Source organism: Aotus nancymaae, unplaced genomic scaffold (assembly GCF_030222135.1).
Source record: "Aotus nancymaae isolate 86718 unplaced genomic scaffold, 86718_ANA_hifiasm-v0.15.2.pri h1tg000049l, whole genome shotgun sequence".
Classification (NCBI taxonomy): Eukaryota; Metazoa; Chordata; class Mammalia; order Primates; family Aotidae; genus Aotus; species Aotus nancymaae.
Window position 1 is genome coordinate 33,408,542 of NW_026988463.1, and position 25,929 is coordinate 33,434,470.

The 25,929-nt window shown below is 55.2% G+C and overlaps 2 protein-coding genes across 3 annotated transcripts in view; one reads left to right on the forward strand and one right to left on the reverse strand.

Annotated features, from left to right (window-relative positions):
• The first annotated feature begins 908 nt into the window (after positions 1–908).
• Positions 909–5,101, forward strand: TMEM121B (transmembrane protein 121B). The gene has a single exon (XM_012454229.3). The coding sequence runs from the start codon at positions 909–911 to the stop codon at positions 2,643–2,645; it is 1,737 nt and encodes a 578-aa protein (XP_012309652.3). The 3' UTR covers positions 2,646–5,101.
• A 4,663-nt stretch (positions 5,102–9,764) lies between these two features.
• Positions 9,765–25,929, reverse strand: part of IL17RA (interleukin 17 receptor A) — a 33,587-nt gene continuing 17,422 nt past the window's right edge. For both annotated transcript variants that reach the window (XM_064362811.1, XM_064362810.1), the window contains exons 3-13: positions 24,898–25,044; positions 23,946–24,058; positions 22,087–22,213; positions 20,541–20,588; positions 20,284–20,447; positions 18,946–19,029; positions 17,706–17,790; positions 16,923–16,934; positions 16,467–16,568; positions 14,878–14,919; positions 9,765–14,346 (exon numbers count right to left, since the gene is read on the reverse strand). In XM_064362811.1, coding sequence (XP_064218881.1) covers positions 12,842–14,346; positions 14,878–14,919; positions 16,467–16,568; positions 16,923–16,934; positions 17,706–17,790; positions 18,946–19,029; positions 20,284–20,447; positions 20,541–20,571 — 2,025 coding nt within the window. In that variant the 5' untranslated portion in view covers positions 20,572–20,588; positions 22,087–22,213; positions 23,946–24,058; positions 24,898–25,044 and the 3' untranslated portion in view covers positions 9,765–12,841. The remainder of the gene's footprint in view (positions 14,347–14,877; positions 14,920–16,466; positions 16,569–16,922; positions 16,935–17,705; positions 17,791–18,945; positions 19,030–20,283; positions 20,448–20,540; positions 20,589–22,086; positions 22,214–23,945; positions 24,059–24,897; positions 25,045–25,929) is intronic.

The following is a 25,929-nucleotide window of genomic DNA, read 5'->3' on the forward strand; positions in this document are numbered from 1 at the left end:
TTTAAAACCTTTGAGAAGCCTGCTGGGTGGATACCACTAGCCTCTCCTCCTAGGCAGGTGTTTTCAGGGAACTTCTCCATCCGCTGGGTCGTCCCTGAGATGGCTCGTGACCCCAGTGCTGGGCACACGGATATTTAGGACTGTAGGTCTGGGGCTGCTGCCCTGGCCCTTTTTGCCAACATGGCCTGTCTCCTCCACTGGTGTTTAGTGCCTTAGGGAGAGGCGGATGGGCCCGTGGGAAGGGCGCTGGATGGAGGGTGGTGGGAAGCCGCCCTTCACCTGCGTCAGAGCTGAAAAGGCCAGGTGCAAAGCCCGCCTTGTTGCCTGAGTCCATCGCTTGGGGGCACCTAAGCCATCTAGGCACTAGCGCCCTGGGGTGCAGCCGGTGGGACTCCCAGTGACTTCCTTAGGAGTCCGCGCTCCCTGAGAGTCCCCCGCGGGTCGCCTCGCTCTGGCGGCCGCCCGGGCCTCCTCCGCTTCCTTCAGGCCACAGGGCTCCCCACCCAACTCTGACGCTTGGCACCCCCGCCCCTTTTCCTGCTGATCCAGCGTGCCGTGCTTTCCCCTCCTCTGGTCTCGCCGCCTCCTCTCCCCCTCGAATCCAGTCCTGGTTTCCCCGCTGCCAGCCTCCCTCCCTCCCTCCCTCCCTCCCGGCGGGCTCGCTCCCCGCCCCGCCCCCGCCCCGCCCCGCCCGCCGCCACCGCGGTCGGCTCCGCTCCGCGCCTGCCCCCGCTCCCGCCCGGCCCGGCCCGGCTCGCCCAGTCCAGTGGCTCCAGTCCGGATCTCGCCGCCGCCCGGCCCAGGTGTGAGTCCCCGCCGCGGCGGGCCCGGCTCCCCTCGGCCGCCTCGCCCGCCCGGGGTTGGCGGGGAGGGAGCAGCTGGGCGGCCCCGGAGCCCCTCGGAGGACAATGCGCCCGGCGCTCGGCCACCCTCGCTCGGTCTCCTCCGCGCCCGGCGCCTTCCCGCCGCCCCCCGCCGCCTCCCGGCTGCAGCCGCTCTTCCTCCGCGGGGGCTCCTTCCGCGGCCGGAGAGGCTCGGGCGACAGCAGCACCAGCACCAGCACCAGCCGCGGGGGAGGCGGCAGCAGACGCGGCGGGGGCGGCGGCTCCCCGAGCAGCAGCACGGGCGCCGAGCGCGAGGACGACGACGAGAGCCTGAGCGTCAGCAAGCCGCTGGTGCCCAACGCCGCGCTCCCGGGGCCGCCGGTTCAGGGGGTTGCCCCTGCCGGCCCCGCGCCCGCTGCCTTCTCCTCCTCCGCCGACACCTCCTCCTCCAGCTCCACGCCCACTTCCTCCTGCAGCATGACCGCCGCGGACTTCGGCGGGGGCGCCGCGGCCGGGGCCGTCGGGGGCCCAGGGAGCCGCTCGGCGGGGGGCGCGGGCGGCGGCGGGGCGGGCGGCGGCGCCTCCTGCTGTGCGTGTTGCTGCTGCTGCGGCCGCCCGGCCCGGCCCGGCCGCAGGGGTCGGCGCCGCGGCTGCGCCCCCAGTCCCGGGTGCCGCTGGGGCTACCAGGCGCTGTCCGTGGTGCTGCTGCTGGCGCAGGGCGGCCTGCTGGACCTGTACCTCATCGCCGTCACCGACCTGTACTGGTGCTCCTGGATCGCCACGGACTTGGTGGTGGTGGTGGGCTGGGCCATCTTCTTCGCCAAGAACAGCCGGGGCCGTCGGGGCGGCGTGGCCAGCGGCGCGCACAACCACCACCCGCACCACCACCACGCCGCGCCGCCCCTGCACCTGCCCGCGCCCTCGGCCGCCTCCGCCGGGGCCAAGGCGCGCGGAGCCCGAGGGGGCGCCGGCGGCGCGGGGGGCGGCCTGGGGGCGGCCGCGGCAGCGGGCGAGTTCGCCTTCGCCTACCTGGCCTGGCTTATCTACTCCATCGCCTTCACGCCCAAGGTGGTGCTGATCCTGGGCACGTCCATCCTAGACCTCATCGAGCTGCGCGCGCCCTTCGGCACCACGGGCTTCCGCCTCACCATGGCGCTGTCGGTACCCCTGCTCTACAGCTTGGTGCGGGCCATCAGCGAGGCGGGCTCGCCGCCGGGCTCGGCCGGACCCCTGCTGCTGCAGCCCCAGCGGCACCGCGCGGCCGGGTGCTTCCTGGGCACGTGCCTGGACCTGCTCGACAGCTTCACGTTAGTGGAGCTGATGCTGGAGGGCCGTGCGCCGCTGCCCGCGTACCTGCGCTACCTGCTCATCGCCGTCTACTTCCTCACCCTCGCCTCGCCGGTGCTCTGGCTCTATGAGCTCAACGCCGCGGCAGCGGCGGCGGCATCCGGGGGCCAGGCCTCCGGGCCCAGCAGCTGCTGCCGCCTTCTGCGCCTGCTGGGCGGCTGCCTGGTGGACGTGCCCTTGCTGGCGCTGCGCTGCCTCCTGGTGGTCAGCTACCAGCAGCCTCTCTCCATCTTCATGCTCAAGAACCTCTTCTTCCTCGGCTGCCGCGGCCTGGAGGCGCTAGAGGGCTGCTGGGACCGGGGCAGTCGGGCCACCCCGAGTTGGGCCAGAGGGGGCTATGGTGCTCCGCCCTCCGCCCCTCCGCCGCCTCCGCCACCACCTCAGGGAGGCTCCCAGCTGGGCCACTGCATTTCGGAGAACGACGGGGGCGCCCATGGCTATGTCAACACCCTGGCTGTGGCCTCCCAGAATTGAGGGTGAAGGGCATGGGTCCCTGGTTTTGGGTTGAGAGTCCCCAACCCCCTTATCTTCTACCTTCTGTCACCCAGATTTGATCAGGCTTTGTTTGGAAGAGGTAACCCTTTATAGGGCTAAGGGCCAGGGTGTCCTTCTGCACCCCGGGGGTGAGGACCGCTTGGAGGGAGACCAGCAGTTAACGGTGAGGGAGGTAGGCGCACTTACCCCCTCCTTTCTTCTCCTATCCTGCTCCAATCCTGCCCTCCAAGGGGCTGGTACCTCTGCTTCTTTCCCCACCTCCACTCTAATTGCCATCCATCAGGAGGAGAGGGGTGCTCCGCCTTGGGTCTTCCTCCTGACTTAGAAGTGCCAGCCTCTTTTAGGCTGTGGTTGGTGGCCATTGTCCCATTCCTTGACATTGACCCAGAACCCACTTTCCACTGATGTGTCTATTCGATTTCACCCGGGTGATAGATGCAAAGTGTATGTCTCTCTCTGTGTGTGTAGTGTTGTTTTCTTGTGTCCACCCTGTGACCCTTTGCAATGGGTAGGAGATCTGGGGAGGCCCTGCCCCCTGTACCTTACTTACCACCACGCTCCTCTTTTCTGCCTGGATTTGTGACCATGAATTCCCAGGAAGAGCTGGGCCCCTGGGAGCTGCCCAGGTACTCCCTTCGAAGGGAGAAGCTCACCCAGGATCTTCCTCAATCCTGCTCCTCTCTTCTTAGCTCAGAGGGAGGAGGGGATCCATTCTCTAAGGACCAAACTGCACCCTTTCTTGGGTGAGCGAGCATTTCTACCTCCGTGCTTTCAACTTTTGTTGCATCATGCACTGATGCTGCTTGCAAAAAATAAGACAGAATACTCAGATGTTGCATTCGCCATGGCCACTGGCTCCAGCTGGGGTTGCGTGCCAGTGTTATTACAGGGTCTGTGGAGTATCAGCCATTGGCTTGGCCTCCCTCTGTTCTTCCCTCTGCACCTAGAACTCTTATCCTTCCTGTGGTTTGGTGCCGACTAGGTCAGATCTGGGCTTAGAGTAATAGCTTTGGTGGGGTTACTAGATGGACATGAAGTTGGCCCTCCCATGGGCCCAGCGGAGTAGGAAGTCCCGTTTCCCACCGGTCCTTCCTCTAGGAAGTGTAGGTCAGAAAGTGAGGTGGTGACCTCCTGCCTCTGGTCTGTTTGAGTCTCACTAGGGCCAAGGAAGGCTGCACAGCTTTCCCTCCTAGATTCCTCTCATTGAGGGTGATGACAAGAGACATCTGGGGGCTGTGCGCTCAGTCTTGGTGTGGAATGTCACTCTTGCAATCTTTGAGGCAGAATAAGTATTTTAAGGGTGCAGGAGGACAGCAGGGAACAAGGCCAGGAAATACTCACTTCCTTCCACCCTCAACAGGATGCAGTGGGGGTGAAACTTGCAGAATTTTTATTTCCCCTTCTCCTTTCTTACATTTGGGAAGTTTTATGTGGTGTAATAAATCCTAGACGAGTTACCGGAAGACGTTAATTCTATTTCTGATTGTGTCACTCACTGGCTTTGAGTGACGTATCATTTTTATTTTCTAGGCCTGTTTTCTCACATTAAAAAAGTAGACGTTAGATGAGTGATCTCTAAGGTTGAAGGTAATTCCAACTCTCACAGTTTTTGAGTTTGTGGCTGTTGAAAACCCTGGTCCTGATGCTCCCTGTACAGGCGGCCAGGAGAGAAGCCAGCCAGGCTGCACCAGCAGAACATTCACCGCTCTGCACCTGGTGTGTGACGCTCCAGCAGAGGCCAGAGGGAGGGTTTGGGCTCCTGGGCTGGGTGTGGGGCGGGGCTGGCACAGCTGCAGTGTCCACAGCGCCCCGCACAGGGAGGGCCAGAAGTGCCAAGTCACTGGACATGAACTCAGCACCCAGATCAAACCCCTGCCTCCCGCTTGAAACTCTCCTCCCAACTGCTTGGGGGCTTGGGACAGAAGACACCCACATAGACATAAGAGGGGCCGAGGGCTTGACCAGAGTTCTCTTGAGCCTCCTCATGCTCTCAGAGCATGGAAGGGTGGGGGAAAATGTTTACACTCTATCCACGATCTGTGCTTCCAGTCCCTCACCCTTTGTGGCCCAAAAGCTGCCTGGATTTCACATTTCCTTTTATTCTGCCTTCTTCCTCTGCCCCCACTGACGTCTCTCCCCTCCCTTCGATTGGACTTGAGCTTCTGGGGCCTGGGGCCTGGGCCCTGGGTGGCTATCAACATCTGCTCCCTGTTCCCATGTCCTCTCTCCAGCTTTGCTGTTTCTCTGCTACCTAATCTCAGTGACTGTGAAAGGACATTGTGTCTGAGCCATGGCCAGCCACTGGCCAGCCCCCTGATCTCCCCCTTTCTGTTGTTTAGACAGCCATCTTCTGCCTGGTCTCCCTGGTTGTAAAATGTCTGTACTGTTAGGTTTTTGGTGGGAGGCTGTGATAAATTCCAACGAGCTGCCACTTCCCTGGAAGTTGATGGCAACTAGCCCAATTCTGGCAGAGACCAGGCCCCCAACTCAGCCCCAGTCACCCTGTTTTACACATGTGGGTCGAGCACTGTGTGCTCAGAGGGTCAGGCCCTTGCACCCACCTCCCCTGCCCCATTCATCATGACCCCTGAAGCTTCCTTTGCTTTGCTTTTTAGTGCAGCCTAGGTGCAGGGGCAACCCTGAGATTTCCCCATGGGTTGACAGCCAAGGAGGTGCCCTGTCTCCCGAGGCCAATGCCAGCACGTGCTTGGTTCATAGAAGAGGACCCTGGGCTCAGAATCTTAAGAATTGCCTGCTCCTAACGTTTCTGCCAGTCAGGGGGTTCCTCTCAGTAAGTTCCTAAATCCTTACTTATGTAAAAAAGACTAGCCCCTCTCTAAAGACTGTTCCATTTTAACATGCCCTGATTCTGCATCCGTGGGTTTTGTGAGAGCTGGCTGGCGGTGAGAGCCTGGAGGAACGAGGGAAGTGGCACCTCACTAGCATTTATCACTTTTTTCCTTCTCTTTTTAAAAATAAAACCAGACTCTGTTCTGAAAATAAAAAACTTGAGACTTGTGACAAGCTTCCTGTGTGGTTTGTTTTAAGATCTTTTCTGTCTTGGTTTCCTTACAAAGTTTTTAAATGTCACTGTGACATTCGCCATTATTTTATAGGTTTGTGTTAACATTATGGGAACACCTTGGCCCTTTCCTTCTAGGCAGTGGCACGTGGCTCATTTAACAGAGTCAGCCTGACAGCGATTTTTCCCATCACCCTGGGCTCTCTCTCCCACTTTTCTTTCTTTCCGTCCGTCTTTCTTTTCCTTTCTCTCTGAGCTAGGGTCTCACTCTGTCACCCAGGCTGGAGTGCAGTGGCGCCATCATAGTTCACTACAGCCTTGAACTCCTGGGCTCAAGCAGTCCTCCTGCCTCAGCCTCCCAAGTAGCTGGGACTACAGGTGTGTGCCACCACACCCAGCTCCCCATTTCTTTCTAAGAGTAGCTTTCCAAAGGGGAACATCTTGAGAAACTAATTTTTAAATACTGTGCCTTCCTCTATCACTCTTGCCCCATCCAGAAGCACAGATTCTTATGTATGAATAAGAAGAGCAAGACCATGGGTTTTTGTTTGGTTTTATATTAACATGAAGGGTAGTATTAAGTCTAAAGAAGAACATTGGGCCTGCATCAAAATAAACACATAGTGGTTTTCTTTTCTTTTTTTTTTTAAAGATGGGGTTTCGCCGGGCGTGGTGGCTCATGCCTGTAATCCCAGCACTTTGGGAGGCCGAGGCGGGTGTATCACGAGGTCAAGAGATTGAGACCATCCTGGTCAAAAAGGTGAAACCCCGTCTCTACTAAATATACAAAAAATTAGCTGGGCATGGTGGTGCGTGCCTGTAATCCCAGCTACTCAGGAGGCTGAGGCAGGAGAATTGCCTGAACCCAGGAGGCGGAGGTTGTGGTGAGCCGAGATGGCGCCATTGCACTCCAGCCTGGGTAACAAGAGTGAAACTCTGTCTCAAAAAAAAAAAAAAAAGGGGGTTTCACCATGATGGCCAGGCTAGTCTTGAACTCCTGACCTCAGGTGATCCAGCCACCTCGGCCTCCCAAAGTGCTGGGATTACAGGCGTGAGCCACCGTGCCCGGCCCACATAGTGGTTTTCTTAGTACACAGGCAGCCAGTATTATACAGCCCTCTCTGTTTTGTGACCCTCGCTTGCTGCTTATGGCTGTGCCAAAGGCGATGCAGGGGTTTGACTCAGGACAGCCCGGGAAGCGAGATCTGAGAGTCAATGCTCCTGGGAGCCTGAGTTCTCTCTGCCTCTCGTGAGCTGTGGCTTTGCCCATCACCTGGCCTCCTGAAACTTCATTATTTATAAAACAGGAGCAACCACAGAAGACACATGGGAAATGGCCCTTTCCCATACAACATGTTTAACTGCAACAAGGAACAGAATGTACATACAAAATCATTACAGAACAACATAGGAACATATCTTCATTTCTCCCTGGAGTGGATGTAAAATAAAGTGATTGCTTTGATCAAGCATGTTATGAATATTTAGAAACGTCTTCTAGGAAAAGCAAGCTGGCCCTGACCGATTTTGGTTTGCCAGGAGTATCAGAAGTCGATTTGTGACAGGTGGAGAAGGGGCGCAGAGTGATTTGTTCACGTGTAGGGAAGGCCCACCCCACACCTGGGCCTTGTGGCGTCTGCCCGAGCGGTGGCCCTAAGGAAGAACAGGAGAACACAGCCTGTGGTTGACTGTGGGGCCCTCTGCACATCAGCCCCGTCCCTCCTCACAGCCGCCTTCAGGGCTGCTATCTCTCTATTTTCCTGAGGCCCCAAGAGAGGAGGTAGCTTGCACAATGTGGCACTGCAGTCAGGAGGAGCCAGTGCGCACTCCCACACCTGCGCCGCTCCAGGCAGCCTGCAGTGATCGGCGGCTGCTTGGGTCCAGCTTCCTTTCCATGAAAGCTCAGCCATTCTAGCAAAAAAGTAGGGGCTGGTTTCACCTTCTGTGAAGATGCCATGGAACTGGTGGGCAGAGGCGGCCAGTGGGACACCCATGCCAGGGAGCAGGCAAGCGCAGGGGTCAGTCACCTGCACCCCTCCTTTCCACTTCCTCTCCTCCTGCTACCCGTCACTGTGTACCTTCTTCCTGTCAGAGGAAGGCTCCAGTGAGCAAACTCTTCCTACAGTCAATGACCTAAGGGGCTATTCCTCCTAGGAAGGACTCCAGGGGGAGATGGGCTGGGCCAGGCTCCCTGGCACCCTTGAAACCAGGAGACAGGGGACTGCATGTTCCTCTTACAGGCAAGGATGGCTCACCCGGGTGAGTACCTGCCTTCATCAACCTAAATGCACAGGGCAAGAGTGTGGACCCAGTGCTAGGATCTGGGAGAGGCAATGGGGCGTAGAGAGCCGTGCAGAGGCGGAGGGCAAGATGGACCGGAAGGCCATTTCAGAGTGAGGGAGGCTCGGCGGGGAACATGTCGTGGCACAGAATTAACCTTAACAGCTCGCACCGCGGGTTGAAGGGTAGTTGCTTTTCTTCATAGTCTTCTACAAAATATAACCCATGGAATCCATATTGTGGCCGTTTTTCCACAATGCACATTGCTCACTCAGCCAGATACTTCCTGAGCTCCTTAGAGATGCCCAGTATGGGAACACTTATTACTTTTAGAGTCTGAAAAAGCAAACACAGCAGGGAAAGAGGCTCAACGGTGCCTCAGGGCACAAATGGCTTTATCCAAGAAGCAGGCTGGTGCCTCTCAGGGACACTGCAGGCCTCCCAAGACCCCATGAAGCGAGAACTCCTGCCCCGCCCACTTTACAGATGGGCAAGCCACCTAGGGCGAGAACAGCTGGCCAGTCCCCAGCCCTGCTGCCTCTTCTCTGTGAGGACCGTGTGTCTGACACACCTGACTTGTGGGACGAGGGTGTGGATGCTGAGTGGCAGCCTCCGTCTCACTCTGCCCTCAAGTGCCCCCACCTTGCTGGAGTCCCAGCTGTTGCAGGGCGCTAAGGAGGAAGAGGGCCCTGCACACCCCTCGTTTATTCAGGAAGGAGAGCACCAACCGCAGAGCCCAAAGGCTATAGAATTAAAACTACCCACTGCATCGTAGGCACTTCTTCTTCTCTCTTATGCCCTATTTAATTTTCAAAGATAAACAGTAAAGGCCAGACATGGTGAGCTCATGCCTATAATCCCAGCACTTTGGGAGGCCGAGGTGGGCAGACGGCTTGAGCCCAGGAGTTCGTGACTAGTCTGGACAACATGGCGTAACCCCATTTCTACAAAAAACACATACACACAAATTAGCAGGGCACGGTGGTACGTGCCTGTAGTTCCAGCTACCGGGCAGGCTGAGGTGGATGGATTGCTTGAGCCTGGGACAGAGAGAGATCCTGACTAAAAAACAAACAAAAAACCAAGACACAAAGCAAGAAGAAAGTAACTCCACCGCACCCTTGCATTCAGAGACCCAGCTCAGATGTTTCAGGGACTGAACACAACGCTCTTTAGACCCTCAATACCTTCGAGAACCTTCCTACGCAGAAAAGAGAAACTGGTTTTGAATCCAGGTAATTATTCATTTAAAGAAAAAAAAAAAAAGGGCCGGGCGCGGTGGCTCACGCCTATAATCCCAGCACTTTGGGAGGCCGAGGCGGGTGGATCATGAGGTCAAGAGATCGAGACCATCCTGGTCAACAAGGTGAAACCCTGTCTCTACTAAAAATACAAAAATTAGCTGGGCATGGTGGCGTGCGCCTGTAGTCCCAGCTACTCGGGAGGCTGAGGCAGGAGAATTGCTTGAACCCAGGAGGCGGAGGTTGCGGTGAGCCGAGATCACGCCATTGCACTCCAGCCTGGGTAACAAGTGCGAAACTCTGTCTCAAAAAAAAAAAAAAAAGGATCAAGATAGTAGGCAGGAAAAGTCACGAAACTCTGTACGGGAGCTGGAGTTTGCTTGGTGGTCGCATGCACAATTGCCCTGGACAGTCACGGTTAGACACTCCGCTGCAGGTTTTGGGCACACGCAGACTGTTGCTTCTTTCCCAGCCGACCACCTATGTACACTCTGCTTTGGAGAGGAGCTGAAAAAGTGGGAGGGGCACAGCGTGGAGGGCATCTGTTCTTAGACATTTCTGGGTGAAGCAGAATTTATTAGCCATGGTTCAGAATAATACAAAAATAAAGGTGTGGCTTTATACACACTCTTGAAGCTCTTGGCATTCAGCTGACAGCGGACACAATACTCAGACTTATGGAATTCCTAGCATTTAGGGTAAGCAAGGACCGGTGTGAGACTGGGCCCAGGAAACGGGGAGGGAATATGAGGAGAAACGGATTGACACTAAAGAAGAAATGGAGGTGGCTGGGCATGGCGGCTCATGCCTGTAATCCAAGCACTTTGGAGGCCAAGGCAGGCGGATCACCTGAGGTCGGGAGTTCAAGACCAGCCTGACCAACATGGTGAAACCCTGTCTTAAAAAAAAAAAAAAGAAGAGGAAGAAATGGAGGTGCCCTGGAGAATTTATGACTCCTTTCCATGTCACGTCCAGAAGAGGCAAGTCTACAGAGATTAAAGTAGCCAAGGGGTGCCTAAGGATGGGGAGGGTGGGGTGGGGATTAAGGGGGCTGGATTTCTTTTGGGGTAATAAACTGTTCTAAGATCGTGCTGATGGTTGCTGAACTGTAACTACACTAAACGCATTGAATTGTGCACGGTCAGTTGTGGGTTGTATGGTGTGTGGACTGTATTCCAATAAAGCTGTTAAGAGAACAAGGGAAGTTCCCCCCGAGATAGTGGGCAATGCCCATCAGGGACATTTATTGGCATGGGCTCAAAGGCCAGCAGAGCTAGAATTCAAGGCATGTGAGGAACGGGAGAAGATGGGAACATGTACTCTAGCCAGGGAAGAGTGCACTGTGGTAGCCTGTACTCTGGAGGTTGAACAGGTATTTATCGGAAGCCAGGGAAAGGTCACAGAAAGCCTGGTGGCTGTCCAGGCCCAATGAAGCCCCTCTCCAGGACTACTGGAGGAGAGATGGAGCCCAAAAGGCCGGTGGCTGGAAAGCCTCAGCTCCTGTTCTCCCTTGTCTGGTCCTTTGCTGCTGTTGGGTGGAGTATGGGCCATGCACTGTTTGGGACACAGACCTTGGTGGCCCTGCTGCCACTAAGCAAACTCCAACTGCAAGAAAAAAATTCTGCAACTAGGAACTTCTTGACCTACAATATGTGACTCAAAACAACTGCTAGAAACTCTTACCAGATTAAGAATGTGTGCATTCTTTTACTGGTAATCTTTCAGTTACATGTATGCGTGTACACACACACACACAAACTGTCCTATTTGCTCTCCTGTCACATTTCCAAATCCTCTCCTCCTCACTGAAGCTTGGAAATATAGTTAAGCACTCAGGTGTAGGAATAAAGGGAACCCTATTCCAGCATCTGACAGCACCTCAATGTGTTCTTCAGGACCCCCAAAGCCAGAACCCTCCAGCCTACCCCTAGGAGGTAGCTCAGGAACAGATTCTTCAAACACTGGCTTCAGAGCATCTCTTCAAATGCTGCTTTTGGACCTCAGACCTTGAAGTCACAGCAGCACCCCTTCCTCTCCCCACATAAGGTCTGTCCAGGTCTTCACTGCTCCCCCCGACCCCTCATTTCCTTGCCCTTGCACCCCACGGCTTCCCAAGCTCAGGGGAGCTCCAGCCCAGCTGCTCTGAAGAATCCTGCAGGCTAACAGCTCCCCACTGACGGCCGGCCAGGTTGCGGGTGCAGGACTTCAAACTCACCTTCCTACAGGATGATTTTCGTTTCACCTCCACATTTCTCTCTGCCTATAAATGAGCTCAGGTGACATCCAGCTGTGTTTGGCCCTCAGCTTCTCGCCATGCAGAGGCACAGCTCATCAGACAAAAGGGGCCCCAGGCCTTGGGGCTAATACCCCCACCCCATCTCTCTGGCTGCGCCCCTCCTCCTACTCCAAGGTCCACCAGCAGCTCCCTGACATGCTCACTCCACTCCCTCCCAGCACTCGCCCACAGGCTGCTTCCTTTCCCCACCCACAATCCTTTAGCTTAGGTGTCTCTTCCGGGACCTCTCCCTGGCCTGGTGCCTCTCCTGTGCATGCTCACGGCCCTAGGCAGGCTTCCACTCAACCTTTCTATTTTTTATTATTTTTTTGAGACACGGTCTCACTCTGTTGCCCAGGCTGGAGGGCGATGGTACCATTATAGCTTACTGCAGCCTCCACGCCGGGGGCTCAAGTAAGTGATCATCTTGCATCAGCCTCCCGAGTAGCTAGGACTATAGGCATGTGCCACCATGATTGGCTAATTAAAAAAAAAATTAGGTAGAGACGAGGTCTCACTATGTTGCCCAGGCTGGTCTTGAACGCCTGAGCTCAAGCAATCCACCTGCCTTGGCCTCCCAAAGTGCTGGGATTACAAGCGTGAGCCACCGCACCTGGCCCATTAAGCTTTTACATCTCATGTGACCATCCAGTTTTTTTTTTTTTTTTTGAGATGGAGTACGCCTCTGTTGCCCAGGCTAGAGGGCAGTGGCACAATCTCGGCTCACTGCAACCTCCGCCTCCCAGGTTCAAGCAATTCTCCTGCCTCAGCCTCCCAAGTAGCTGGGACTACAGGCATGTGTAACCACACCCAACTAATTTTTGTATTTTTAGTAGAGATGGGGTTTCACCATTTTGGCCAGGCTGGTCTTGAACTCCTGATCTCAAGTGATCAGCCTACCTTGGCTTCCGAAAGTGCTGGGATTTCTGGACTGAGTCACTGCGCTAGCCCATTCTGTTTGTCAATGTGTCCTTAGCACTGGAGGTTAAGCTCCTTGGTGGCTGGGGCCATGTCACGTGGTATCTCAAATGCCTGGCACATATTAGGTACACAATAAATGCTTGATGAATGAATAAATGAATGAATGATGGTGCCTCAAGGATACTCTGCCATTAGCTTAGCTCCTCAGAGTAGGCTGTGTGGATTCCCCTGAGGATGGAAAATAACCAGATGGCTGTATAAAGAAAAGTTTGGGGGGATGCCTGGGATGAAAATCCAGACACCTACATTTTAAAAGCCTACACTTCACACACGAACAAATACACATGCAGACGTACACACAGACGAACACGTGTGTACCCACGTGCACACACACTCCTTCAAGGCTGGGATCTGGGCAGTCCCTGGGGAGCTGCCCTCAGGCCCGGGGCCTCTCTGATTCCGACCCCACCGTGTCCCAGCCCGAGTTCTCCTGCAGCTGGCGGAAGAGCAGCTGCCGTTGGAGGCTCCTCAGGCTCTCCAGGTCCTCAGGAGAGAGTGGCGAGGCAGGCTTCCCTGGTTCCTGCTCTTCCTCCTCCTCCATTTCCGTGAGTCCGTCGGGGGGCTGCGGGGAGCTCCTGGAGATGTAGCCCTGGTCAGACTGTACTGACTGCCGCTGCTCCTCCTCGCAGGGTGTGTGTGGGTCTTTGAGGACCACGGCGGGTCCCCCGCAGTCCCCCTGGGCCTGGCAGCTCAGGCTTTGCTGGAAGAGCGAGAGCATCAAGCCTTCGAGCTGCTCCCTCACATCCTCTGGAAGGAGGTCAGGAGACGCCATGGGGGTGCTGCCAAGGGGTGAGTCCTCGGGGTCCACAGGGAGGAAGAGGACGCTATTTCGCCCAGGGCCCAGGCCACCAAGTAGCGGGCACGACTCGTCCTCCCCGGCCAGCGCCAGCCGGCCAGCAGCACCATCAGCCAGGAGCCCGGGCTCCACGGCGGCCCCCGGGGTGCCCTCCTCCGCAGGGAACACCAGGGTGTGGAGGGGCTGCGTTGCCGGCTGCCCCTGGGGCTGCAGGTGAGGCTCCAGCTTCGCCACTGCTGCTCCTCCTTCCTCCCCGACCAGGAGGTCTACTGTCAGGCAGGCCTGGGACCCAGGTTCACGGACCAGGGGCGCCCGCTTCATAATGCCGGCTCCTGAAGGCAGCAGCGGCTCCTCGAACACGTCTTCGTCCAGGGATGGGGCATCCTGGTCATCGGCTGGGCAGAGGCTCTCACGCTCGAACCAGTCGGGACAGCGAGCCTGCCAGTCCCGGAACCTGTCCAGGGCGGCTCGGAGCTGCCTGCCGCCCGGGCTGCACAGGTAGTTGTCTCCCGACAGCTCCCCCACACGGTGCATGCGGCCCGGCTGGAACATCTCCAGGTCCTGGATGCGGAAGTACACCTCCTCGAACCTGTCCATGAGCACGTACCGCGGCGCTGCACCGAACAGGTCGGGGACATCGCCCTCGCCGCTGACCTCGCGGAAGTAGCAGACCACGTAGGTGCCGAAGCAGGCTGGCCTCTTGAAGTCCGGGAGGATCATGTTCATGGCTGCCGTGAACAGGTCCCCCGCGGGCTTCCCGTGGTCGCAGCGCAGCCGCACAGGCGCCCCCCGGCCCAGGAGCGCCTGCCACTTGGCGCGCGTGCCGCGGGAGCACAGGATGATGATCTTGGAGCTGCTCTCCACCATCTCCTGCTTCTGGCGGCCCACCCAGGTCATGACTCCCACCTCTGAGATGGCCTGCTCCTCCAGCAGGTCCAGGGCCACTTCTGTGCCGCAGGCAGTGAGCAGAAACTGGGCGAATTTCAGGACCACGTCCACGTAGAGGGGGTGGTCGGCTGAGTAGATGATCCAGACCTTCCTGGGCTTCAGTGGTGGGGGCGTCAGGTCAGCAGCAGGCAGGCCATCTAAGGAAACAAGACCACACGTGCTGACACTCACCCCAGGGCCCAGGCCCTCTGTGCCTGCCAGCCCCGGAGGGGCCGGGACCAGGACACAGCCGGGCTCTCTCCCTAGCCTGAGAAAGCGACTGAGGCCTGCTGGAAAAACACAGATTTAGTATTCCACCTTCAGCTGCCTGAAGAAAATCAGTCTGCTGCCTTGTGGGAAAAAGAATCTCCCACATTTCTATCTGGTCTTTAGCCTGTGCTTTAATCAAAAAAAGAAAAAGAGCGGCCAGCCCTGTTGGTCTGCTCCAGGGAGGACCTCTTTTCACAAAACGGCATGCACTTACCTTTCCTTGTCGGATTCAATAAATGGCACCCAGGCCTTGTTATTAGGGGCCCTTCTGAGTGGGGTCCTGGAAGTGGGGGGTCCTAAGGTAGGGTCTTCTGAAGGGGCTTGGGAGTTAGAAGACAGGAGGCAATCCACCCACTTATCCCAGGAGAACCCTCCACTGCTTTAAAAACAAGCAAACACGCAAACCAGGAAATACTGACCGGTGTGTTTGGTGTCATTACTGTGTTTTTCGCTTGCAGGCCCTGGAAAGGAAAAGAAAGACACTGGAGTGTTTTTTTGGGAAGAGAAACAGAAACCAGCTCACAGGGCGTGTGCCTCACCCTCACAAAGGGTGTAGGGTAGGGACAGCCCTGAGCCGGGAGGCCGTGCTAGGTGCCCACACAGCTGTGAATCATGGGTCAGCCACTACAAGCACACGACCGGAGCAGTTACTGGTGCCTCTGAAATGCAGCTTCTTCCTCTGTGCAGTGGGGCTGTTTGCTCTCGTGTAATGGGTATTAAATGAGCGTGCCTATGTAAAGTCCTGGCACGTTGCACATGATCAGCTGGGGTCACAGTTGTTATTTTGTAGCACTGACCCAGCTGGGACCCCCAGAACAGTGCTGGAGGGTCCACCCTGGCTCCTCACTATGGTCTTGGTCTGCCTCGTGTCCCTGAAATTTGGCCGCCCCAAACTGACTCCACCCGAGGGAAAGCTCTTCCCCAGAAGCGCCTTTGCAGAAGGTATGCATCTTACCACACTTCTTTCCAGAAGCCGCCCCACTGGGCTGCTTGCAACAGTTCCTCCTGGTATTTTTGGGGTGAGGAAGGGGAACCCACATACTTAAGCAATTGTTCCCCTCGGAGATGTGATGAAAAAAACTGCTCTGTGGGAGTTAACTCCTTGGTGACAGCTGGGGTGATCAAGACCCACAGATGACTAAGCAAGTGACTTAGAACCTTAATCTCAATCCTCGCCCTTTCAGCTCTTCCCTAGACCCGTCGAAGACAGTCAAACAACCAGCGAGGCTCCTCCTTGCCTTCACCCTGGGATGCGGCGCACTTTAAGAAACAGAAGCAACAGCAGAAATGAAATGAAAAGCACCCCCCACACCATTAGAGAGCTGCACAGCCTACAGAGCACCAGCCGAGCAGCTGTCAGATGTTATCAGAACACCCAAAGGCCCTCTCATGCCAGCAGAGGGCTGCAGGTAGGAAAGACTGGTATGTACTAATCCCTGCCAGCAAGCACCTTCCTCAGCTACTCATTTAACCTTCATCACAGCCCTGACAGGGAAGCATTATCAGCACATTTTACAGAAAAGTGACTGCATAGTGTGTTAAGTAACTGGCCCGTGACAAGGCTAACGAGGTGGGGCTGGGGTCTACCCCGATGGCTCAGGGCAGGCGAGGCCTTCTCTATCACCCGACGCTGGCCTTCGCTATTCTCCCTGACCCCAGGATGTACACATCTGGGGGCTGCAGGATGAGGTTGTTCAGGCTGCTCCACCTGCCTGGCTGGTAATTCCTGACACAAAAAAACTTCACTCTGGGTCCTTCCAACCGGTTAATTTTAATAATACTTCATTTAATAACAACAAATATAATGGCAGCTAACGGACACTGTGCAAACAGCACATGCCAGGTTCTGAACTAAGAATTCATGTGCCTTATTTCACTCAGCAGCACAATGACATGAGTATCACTGTGATTTCCATTTTACAAGTGAGAACCTGAGGCTCAGAGAATAAAGCGATGTGCCCTGCTAGTGAGTGGCAGTGCTAGGGACGGCCAGACCCTCAGCCCTTACCAGGTAGCCTCCAGGTCATGCAGACGATGAGCAGGATGACGGAGCCCACCAGCAGGATGGAGACGCCCGTGATGAACCAGTATACCCACAGGGGCATGTAGTCTGTGGTGAGCAGAACAGTGTGAGTGCTGCCCGGGCCTGCCCTGCCGGCCCTGAGGGCCCCAGCCCCTATCCCCAGCCTCAGGCTCTGTCCTCTCTGGCTACCTACAAACCACGGTCCACCACCCTGCCCCCTCGTGCCTGTCCCCACCGACCCCCGGGCTGACAAACCGTGTTCTCACTCCCCCACCCCCTGGCTGACAAACCGTGGTCTCACCCACGCACACCCCCAACCCCACCTCCCCAGCTGGCCTTCTTCAGGCTAGTCTGCCTGGGTCAGGCACGGACTTCTCACTCTCACGTGGCCCCTGGGGAATGGCCCCTGAGGGCTGTGGCGCTGCAGAGATCGGAGCTTACCAGTAGTTGGTTCTGCAATGAGAACAAAGGGAAAGGGGAGAGAGTATTCTTAACCCTTCCCAGTCATCACAAAAACCACCACTGACATCCCTTAAGGGCCTTCATGACCTTGGCCCCGTACCAGGCACTTTAGATCCAGGCTGAACTTAATGAAGCCACCTACAGAGACAAGGACTTGAGCTGCTGGTCTAAGGAGAGATGCCTTGCCTCCTTCTTGGGAGGCTGCGTCTCCTTCCAGCCTGGCCCCATGTCTCAGCCTTCTTGTGAGCCTGTGGCCACAGCCTCCCATGCGTTAGGGCATGCGACTTCCGAACAGTGTCCCTGGTGTGTGATCTTGGACAAGTTATTCAATATTGCTGTGCCTCAGTTTCCTCATCCATGAACCTGGGGTTTGGGATGGGGGAATCCTCTACTTCACAGTATGATGACTCACAATGAGTGAGCATCAAACATGGACAGAATGTTGGAGCCGCGCACACCGTGCATGGCGCAGCACTAGGCCTATAGGCTAAAAACCAACCCATTTTCCAGTCAAGAAAGTGGAGGGTCAGAAAGGTTAAGGATTTTGCCTGAGGATGCATCGCTAATGAAAGGCAGCCAGGACTCCAACTCCAGGGAGTGACACTCTAAACCCCACTCCACACTTCAGGCCTGAAGAGCTCCAAGTTAAACTAAACTTTCCTCCCAAACCACCCCCCAGACCCAGTCAGGTCTCAGCCCAGGCTGGTGGCCCTCAGCCACCTGCACTCTCAGTGTGGCCCTGTACAGCGGCATGTCTCCTACCTGGAGTGTCTGTCGTTTCTGGGCAGGAAACAGTCACAGAGTGTCTGAAGCAGTCATTGAGGCAGCTGCTGAAGAAGGGCTGGATCTGCGGGCAGAGAGGGCAGGTTAAGGGCCATTGTCTCCCTCCAGCAAGAAGTGGACAGTCAGAGGGCCCCTGCCCAGCTGAGGCTGGGAGAATCGGAAAGGAGAAAGGCAGGGGCAGTGTCTCAACCGGCAAGGAATTCTCACTGCCAGTCGTGCCTGGTGCCAGAGAGAGCACAAGCCTTCCCTGTACACCAGCAGGAACAACAGACTGTGCACACTCCCCTCTCCATCCACACCACACTCTCCACCTGTGCACGCTCCTCACTCCCATCCACACCACTCTCCACCTGTGCACACTCCTCACTCCCATCCACACCACACTCTCCACCTGTGCACGCTCCTCACTCCCATCCACACCACACTCTCCACCTGTGCACGCTCCTCACTCCCATCCACACCACTCTCCACCTGTGCACACTCCTCACTCCCATCCACACCACACTCTCCACCTGTGCACACTCCTCACTCCCATCCACACCACTCTCCACCTGTGCACACTCCTCACTCCCATCCACACCACACTCTCCACCTGTGCACACTCCTCACTCCCATCCACACCACACTCTCCACCTGTGCATGCTCCCCTCTCCGTCCACACCACTCTCCACCTGTGCACACTCCCCACTCCCAAACACCACTCTCCACCTGTGCACACTCCCCTCTCCGTCCACACACCACTCTCCACCTGTGCACACTCCTCACTCCCATCCACACCACTCCCCACCTGTGCACACTCCTCACTCCCACACACCACACTCTCCACCTGTGCACACTCCCCTCTCCATCCACACCACTCTCCACCTGTGCACACTCCTCACTCCCACACACCACACTCCCCACCTGTGTACACTCCTCACTCCCATCCACACCACTCCCCAACTGTGCACACTCCCGTCTCCGTCCACACCACACTCTCCACCTGTGCACGCTCCCCTCTCTGTCCACACCACACTCCCCACCTGTGCACACTCCTGACTCCCATCCACACCACACTCCCCACCTGTGCACACTCCTCACTCCCATCCACACCTCTGCACCTGTGCACACTCCTCACTCCCATCCACACCACTCTGCACCTGTGCACACTCCTCACTCCCACACACCACACTGTCCACCCATTTTGCTCCCTGCACCCGCCCACACCATACTCATTCACCTGCACTCGATGGCGACAGCACCCTCTAAGGCTGCGTAGAGTGAGCGTGATGTTGGATCGCTGGTGGAAGTCCTGTGGTCTGGGCTGAGGAGAGAGGCAAGGATGGGTAAGGCTACTTGGGTGAGAACCTGCTGTGGCTCTGCCATGGAGAAACTGTCCAGGGTATCCCTTAGAAACGCCAGGGGACAAATGCTTTTCAGGTTTCTGTTCCAGAAAAAACTCCATTTTTGCATGGAAGCCAGTTTGCTGTAAATTCATAAGTACACTTATTAACTGGTAAGGCCCTCTTTGCTTTGGCTGCTGGGAACTGGGGCTACAAATCTGTGTTTGTTCACACCAGTTGTACAGAGCCACACAGCACACTTTTCCTGCCCAGCCTCCCAGGTAGCTGGGATTACAGGCGTGTGCCAGAGCACCTGGCTTATTTTTGTGTACTTTTAGTACAGATGGGGTTTCAGCATATTGGCCAGGCTGATCTTGAACTCCTGACCTCAAGTGATCTACCTGCCTTGGCCTCCCAAAGTGCTGGGATTATAGGCATGAACCACCATGCCCAGACTATTTTATTTCATTAATTTACTATTTTTTTTTTTGACTCCGTTGCCTGGGCTGGAGTACAGAAGCACGATCTGAGCTCACTGAAACCTCCACCTCCCAGGTTCAAGCAACTCTCCTGCTTCAGCCTCCCAAGTAGCTGGGATTACAGGCATGTATCACCACACCCAGCTAATTTTTGTATTTTTAGTAGAGATATGGTTTCACCAACTTAGCCAGGCTGGTCTTGAACTCCTGACCTTGTGATCCACCCACCTTGGCCTCCCAAAGTGCTGGGATTACAGGCATGAGCCACTGTGCCCAGCCTTTTTGTTTTTAGGAGACAGTGCCTTGCTCTGTCCCCGATTCGGTGTAGTGGTGCCATCACGGCTCACTGCAGCTCCAACTCCAACTTCAAGCCTGCCGTGGCCTCCCAAAGTGTCGGGATTACAGGTGTGAGGCACTTATTTCCTTTAGTTCCCCTTTATCTCTATTTCCACATTTCTTTTTTTAAATCATCAAATCCTTTTTGTAATAAACACAGCAAAACAAAAAGAGAACAAGGGAGCCTGTGGAGGAGGGAAGAACGAAAAGGACTGAGTCACAGGCAGGACGGAGTCAACTGCCTTTCTATCAACCATCAGGTCACCAGGGAAGAAAAAGGCAAGGCACCATGACCACTACGGAGTAAGCACAGCATGAGCTCCAAGCTCTGGCAACACAATTCTGTCAGACTAGCAGAGAAGAGACTTGGGGCTTGGAGGGTGGTTCTGAGCTTATAAGGGTCAAAAATAGCAGAGTTACCGCAGGCATGTGGTACATATGCTCAAAGCAGCTATGGTTCTCCGTATGTGGAAAGCTGGTCAGCAGGACCTGGTACCGGGTAGATTCGTTCCACAGGGTGAAGCTCACGCGCAGCTGGTGGGCCTCCAGGGTCTCCACAGTGACGTTGGGGTCCCACAGGCTGCCTGCCAAGGTTACACATGCAGGCTGGGAGTGAGGAGGGGCGTGGGAGTGGGAGTGTGTGTGCATGTGTGCAACTCTCCTGGGCAGCCCGTTACCTGCGTTCACACACGGCGCCGTTCCTTTCATCCTGGTGTCCTCGCAGCCTGCCGACACAGAGAAAAGGGAACTCATGAAGCCTCTGCCTTCGGAAACCTGTTCTTCCAGACTCCTGACACCAGAACAGCTATCTTTTCTCCGCTGGGAGACCGTCCACGGGTGGCCCCTTCAGAGTGAGCTCCAGGGCTGGACCCACCTTGGTATGGGCGCTAGCCTGCTTGCTTGATGGTCATCTTTCAGGGAACCCTCCCATTTCAAGTGCATTCCTCCTGAGCTCGCTGTGGGTGACCAAGCAATCCTGGTCTCCTCCAGTTCCTTCTCTGTCCACCCACAGCTTCTTGTCCCTGGCTGCCCATCTTTGCCCAGACTGAGAAACCACGTGACAGGCGTGAATCAGCATGGAGGGACAAGGAATGAGTCAGTTGCTTTAGGAATGAAGAAAGAACTGAGGAGACTGACTCCTTCAACAAATACTGATGGGCCCCAGCCATGCACCAGACCCTGTTCTCGGCACTGCAGGTAAGTGGTAAACAGGACAAAGCCCTGACCCCTGGAGACTTCAAGCCCGTAGGAAAGACCAATAAAAGCAAACACACAGCATGCAGCACCATGCCAGGGAGTGATGAGCCACATGTGGGGACACACAGCAGGGTAAGCCGAGAGTGTGTGCACACGCATGTGTGCAGGGTGTCCCCAGGATGAAGAAGGTCAACACCACCCTTAACAAGCATTTCCGGACCACCTGCTATATGCAAAGCAATTTGTGAGGCTCTGGAGATGCTACAAGCGGGCAGAAGACCCAGACTTTGTTATCAAGCAGGCTTCCTGACACAGCTGGCTATGAACAGTGAGAATTATAGGGAGGCTGAGGCAGGAGAATCGCGTGAGCCCAGAGTTCCAGGCTGCAGTGAGCTAGGATAGCAACACTACACCATAGCCTGGGTGACAAAGTGAGACCGCCTCTATTAAAATCAAAAAGAGAAATGCAGGTAACAGCTGAGCCTCTGGGGAGGATGGGGAAGTAGAAGGTGCATGTACATCAAAGGATGCCTGAGAAGAAAAGCCTGGCAGTAACCGCAGGCAGGGTGGATGGCGCGAGAAGGAGAGCGCCATGCCTGGGACGAGTGTTGCATGATGCAGGGAGAATGCAAGGTGGGAGGAGGAGAGCAAGCTGTGGAGGCTGGCACCAGGCTGCGGGCAGAGGCTACAACTTCTCCACGAGTGGTCTTGCGGCTTTGCCTTTATGCTATTTTCTGGGCAGGACGGGTGCTTCTCTAGGTAGAGGGAGGGATTCCGGTTCTCACAAAACTTGTGGGATCTTGGGCCAGTGTCCACTGCTGTGCCAGCAGAGAATAGCTCTGCCTCAGGGAGTAGAGGCTGCAGCACACGCCAAAGAACTCCCAGTCCTGGCCTCTGTTCGTGGGTCCCAGGAGCTGGCAGTGCCAGCCACTGTCTTGCTGAGCGAGGGGGCTGGCATCTGTGCCACCTGCTGCTTCTTCTCATAGAGCCCAGTGGGGAGGGAATGCCTTGGGAGGATGCTCTTACCAGGCACGAGGAAATTCTTGGACTGGTGGTTTGGGTCTCCATCAGGGATGGGCTTGGGCAGGTGGTGAACGGTCACCTCATACTCCTGGTTAGGGTCAACCACGAAGTGGCTGCAGGTAAAACGCCACTGAAGAGAAGGCAGGAAGGGAAGGTGGACAGGTTACACGCACCTCTCTCACCCATCTACGCCCAAAGACCCCCGTTCCCACCCACTCCCAAACATTCAGCCGAAAATAAGAATAAAGCAACTACCACAGCCAAACCCAGTCAGGGAAATCAGTATCTTTGTCCTGTTTCCTCTGGTCTTTTCTGCCTGTTAAGAAAAACAATAGCAACCTGGATCTGGCCTCCTGAGCAGAGAGTGAATAAGGGAAAGCAGTCCTGCCCCCGCACCAGGCTTCTCAAATTCTAGAACAATGGGTGTGAGATGGCTGAGCCAGAGGACTTGGGGCTGTGGAGATCTGGCACACAGGCAGGTAAAAACTTTGTCAAATGATTATTCCTCCTTAAATGGGAAAGTCAGGGATCTCTTGAGAATGTTCTGGGGTAAAAAAGTGTGGAGGACAAGCTCACTTGCCCTGGGCCAGCAGGCACCTTAGTTGCAGAGATATTTGAATTTGCGATGAGTTATTTTCTGGGTGGTAGAGATTACAGATATCGACTCCAACCCTCATTCTAGTTACCCCGGAGGAGAGGCCAGGGGTCCTTCACTTCTAAGTGAATAGAGGAACCTGGTTCTCACCATCACACAGCAGCCAAGTTTGGGGGTCCTAATTTAACATCAGAGAGGTCTTCTGTCTTTGCTGCTTGTGTCTGTGGGAGATCTAACTTGTTTTCAAGTGGCCGTTTGCAGTTAAATCAGCAGTCTTCAGACTAAGGCTTGTATCATAATTACTTGAGGGGCAGTTAGGCAGCAGTTGCTGGACCCCACCCTAAGAATTTCTGGCCTGGGAAGTCTGGGGTGGGGCCGTAGAACAGATTTCTTCTCTTCTTCTTTTTTTCGATGCAGAGTCTCACTGTTACCAGGCTGAAGTGCAGTGGCGCAATCTCAGCTCACTGCAACCTCCGCCTCCTGGATTCAAGCGATTCTCCTGTCTCAGCCTCCCAAGTAGCTGGGACTACAGGCACACGCCACCACGCCCAGCTAATTTTTGTATTTTTAGTAGAGGCAGGGTTTCACCATGTTGGCCAGGATGGTCTCCATCTCTTGACCTCGTGATCCACCCGCCTCAGCCTCCCCAAGTGCTGGGATTACAGGCGTGAGCCACCATGCCCGGCCAGAACATACGTTTCTAACAAGTTCCCAGGTGAGGTTGAGGCTGCTGATCTAGGGAGCACACTTTGGGACCCACTGCTTTAAACAAACATAAACAAGAATCAACATTTCATGCTGTGGCTGTGCACAGCAGCATGAAACTGAGCTGTGGAGTGCTCATTTGCCCACCTGCGGCAGCTCTTTGGTCTGGGCGTTTTTTTCTTCCTGAGGGTAAGCCCTAGCTTAATCCAAGTTACACAGAAAAGATGTCATACAAAGTTACACAAAGATGCCAGGAGGCAGGATTGTGGAAGCTGTCTTCCAATTCACCTTTCTTTCAGAATGAATAGCTCAGTAACGTGGGAAGAAAAAGCAGGGGTATGTCAGGAAAGCTTTCAAAATACACTCTGTCCCTCACTACTGCTCATGACGGCCACACCACTTCTCTTTTGACTTCTGCCCATCTGAAGCTGCTGTTTGGAATTCCTCAGACTCTCTCAGCACCTCTGGGTCTTCACTGCTCTAAATCAGTGTCTGAATTTGGGGACAAGTCTGTACCGGTGTCATCAGTGGACCATGATCCACTCAGGAGCTGTATTCTTACCCGCTTGTGGTGATGCCTCAGTTTGGACAGAAACTCGAACCTGATGCACAAACGTTCATTGGTGTTTAGCTGCAGGACAGATAACTCTGCGCCCTCGAGGTACAGGATGCTGGCTGGAGGACAGAGGAGGAGAGGAGGCAAACAGATACAGGTCAGCCACAAGTGCTGAGTGTGTCACCTCCCTGTCTGCTGTGGTTGTTCACTCTTGAAAGAAAATCTGCCTGTCTAACCCAGCTCTCCACTTCCTGTCCCTTTCAGCCCGCTCTCTGTGTACTTCCTTGCAGACAGTTATTTCCCAGCTGGGCAAGGAAAAATGACACTTTACACAGGGCTAGAAGCAAAGGCTTTGCAAATTTGTGGTGAGGGCTTTGACAGCCTGGCATGGGTGTCAAACACAGCCGCGCCATCATCCTCACGAGGCTGCAGCAGTCAGCAGGAGCACTGAGGCCAGGCACTTCCAGAGACAACTCCCCCAGGCCCCGGTCACAAATCTGGGGCTGGTGCTCATTCACCCCAGTCACCCCAATTCTGTAACATAAACTCTCTATTCCTGAATAGGCTCCCCAGGATGTTTTAAAAGTGGCCCCTGAATTAAGGGAACAAAGAGGCTGGCAAATGTGTTGCCATTTTCTACCTCAGTTTTGGTATTGCAGTCATAAAATTAACCACTTGCTTTTTTTCCCCCAGGGTGCTAACAATGTTAGGCTGAAGGTGTCCTTTTGTGAGGAATGGAGTGATGGTAAGGCATCACTGTGGGTTAATATCCAAAACGCTGAACAAGCATTAACACTTGAAATGATGGATCCTTACAACAGGAAGTTTGAGCCCTCATGACTGAGCATAGGACTGGGAGCCCAATCCTAAGCCTGACTAGGAGATTCAACAGGTGGTTCTGTGGACTCACTTGGAGGCAGGGAGACTCCCCCAGGGTCCTGCTGGCAGGCCCACTCACCGTCTGTCTGCAGCGTCCATTCAATGTGAGCCACGGGGAACAGGTCTCCTTGCTGGGTGCGGGCAAAGCGAAGCTCGATCTGCAGCTCTTTCGGGGAGGAGGGGGTCAGGTTTTGAGGGTGGATCCAGCTGTCATCCAGGCAGGTACCTGGCAGCCAGGGAAGAGCAGCACTCAGAGACTTAAAGCAGGGCTGGGCACGGTGGCTCACGCCTGTAATCCCAGCACTTTGGGAGTTGTAGGCGGGCAGATCATGAGATCAAGAGATCAAGACCATCCTGGCCAACATAGTGAAACCCCGTATCTACTAAAATATAAAAATTAGCTGGGTGTGGTGGTGCGCATCTGTAGTCCCAGCTACTTGGGAGGTTGAGGCAGGAGAATTGCTTGAACCCGGGAGGCGGAGGTTGCAGTGAGCTGAGATTACGCCACTGCACTCCAGCCTGGCGCCTGGCAACAGAGCAAGACTCTGTCTCAAAAAAATAAAATAAAATCAGAGACTTATGGCGGAGATGGATGCCCCAGCAGTGGGTACAGAGAGCTAAACAGCAAACAGCTCAGGGGCCTGTGACCTGCTAGCCTGTGACCCTTGGCTGCATCCTCAGCTTCACTGCCCTGCTCCCTCTGTTCTAATGTTTACTGGGGTCACTACAAATCTCTCAAGCCTAAAGGGAATTTTAGGAGGGAAGACAAAGTACACAACTTGATTTTGAGATGAAGCTGTGATTGCGCATGAGGGCACAGGTGGGATGCGGCTGTAGTAAGAGCTGCTTTATTTTTACATGTCAGGGGTCCCTAATTGGCTCAGACACTTGAATATGTGCCTCCTCTTTGAATTAAAACAAAACAAAATCTACACCACAGATGTCTCTCACTTTACAGTGACAAGCTGTGGCAAATCAAATTACATTATAGATCCAGTAGGGCAGCACCCCAGGGAATACTTTCACAATCCAATGACCATTCTGTTTCTCCTCTCCTGACTTCTGCATAATGAATGCTCTCCATAGGAAGCGCAGGTGCAAGCATTCATTA

Coding starts and splice junctions, on each gene's coding strand:
- TMEM121B (XM_012454229.3), top strand. CDS start 909: ATGCGCCCGGCGCTCGGCCACCCTCGCTCGGTCTCCTCCGCGCCCGGC.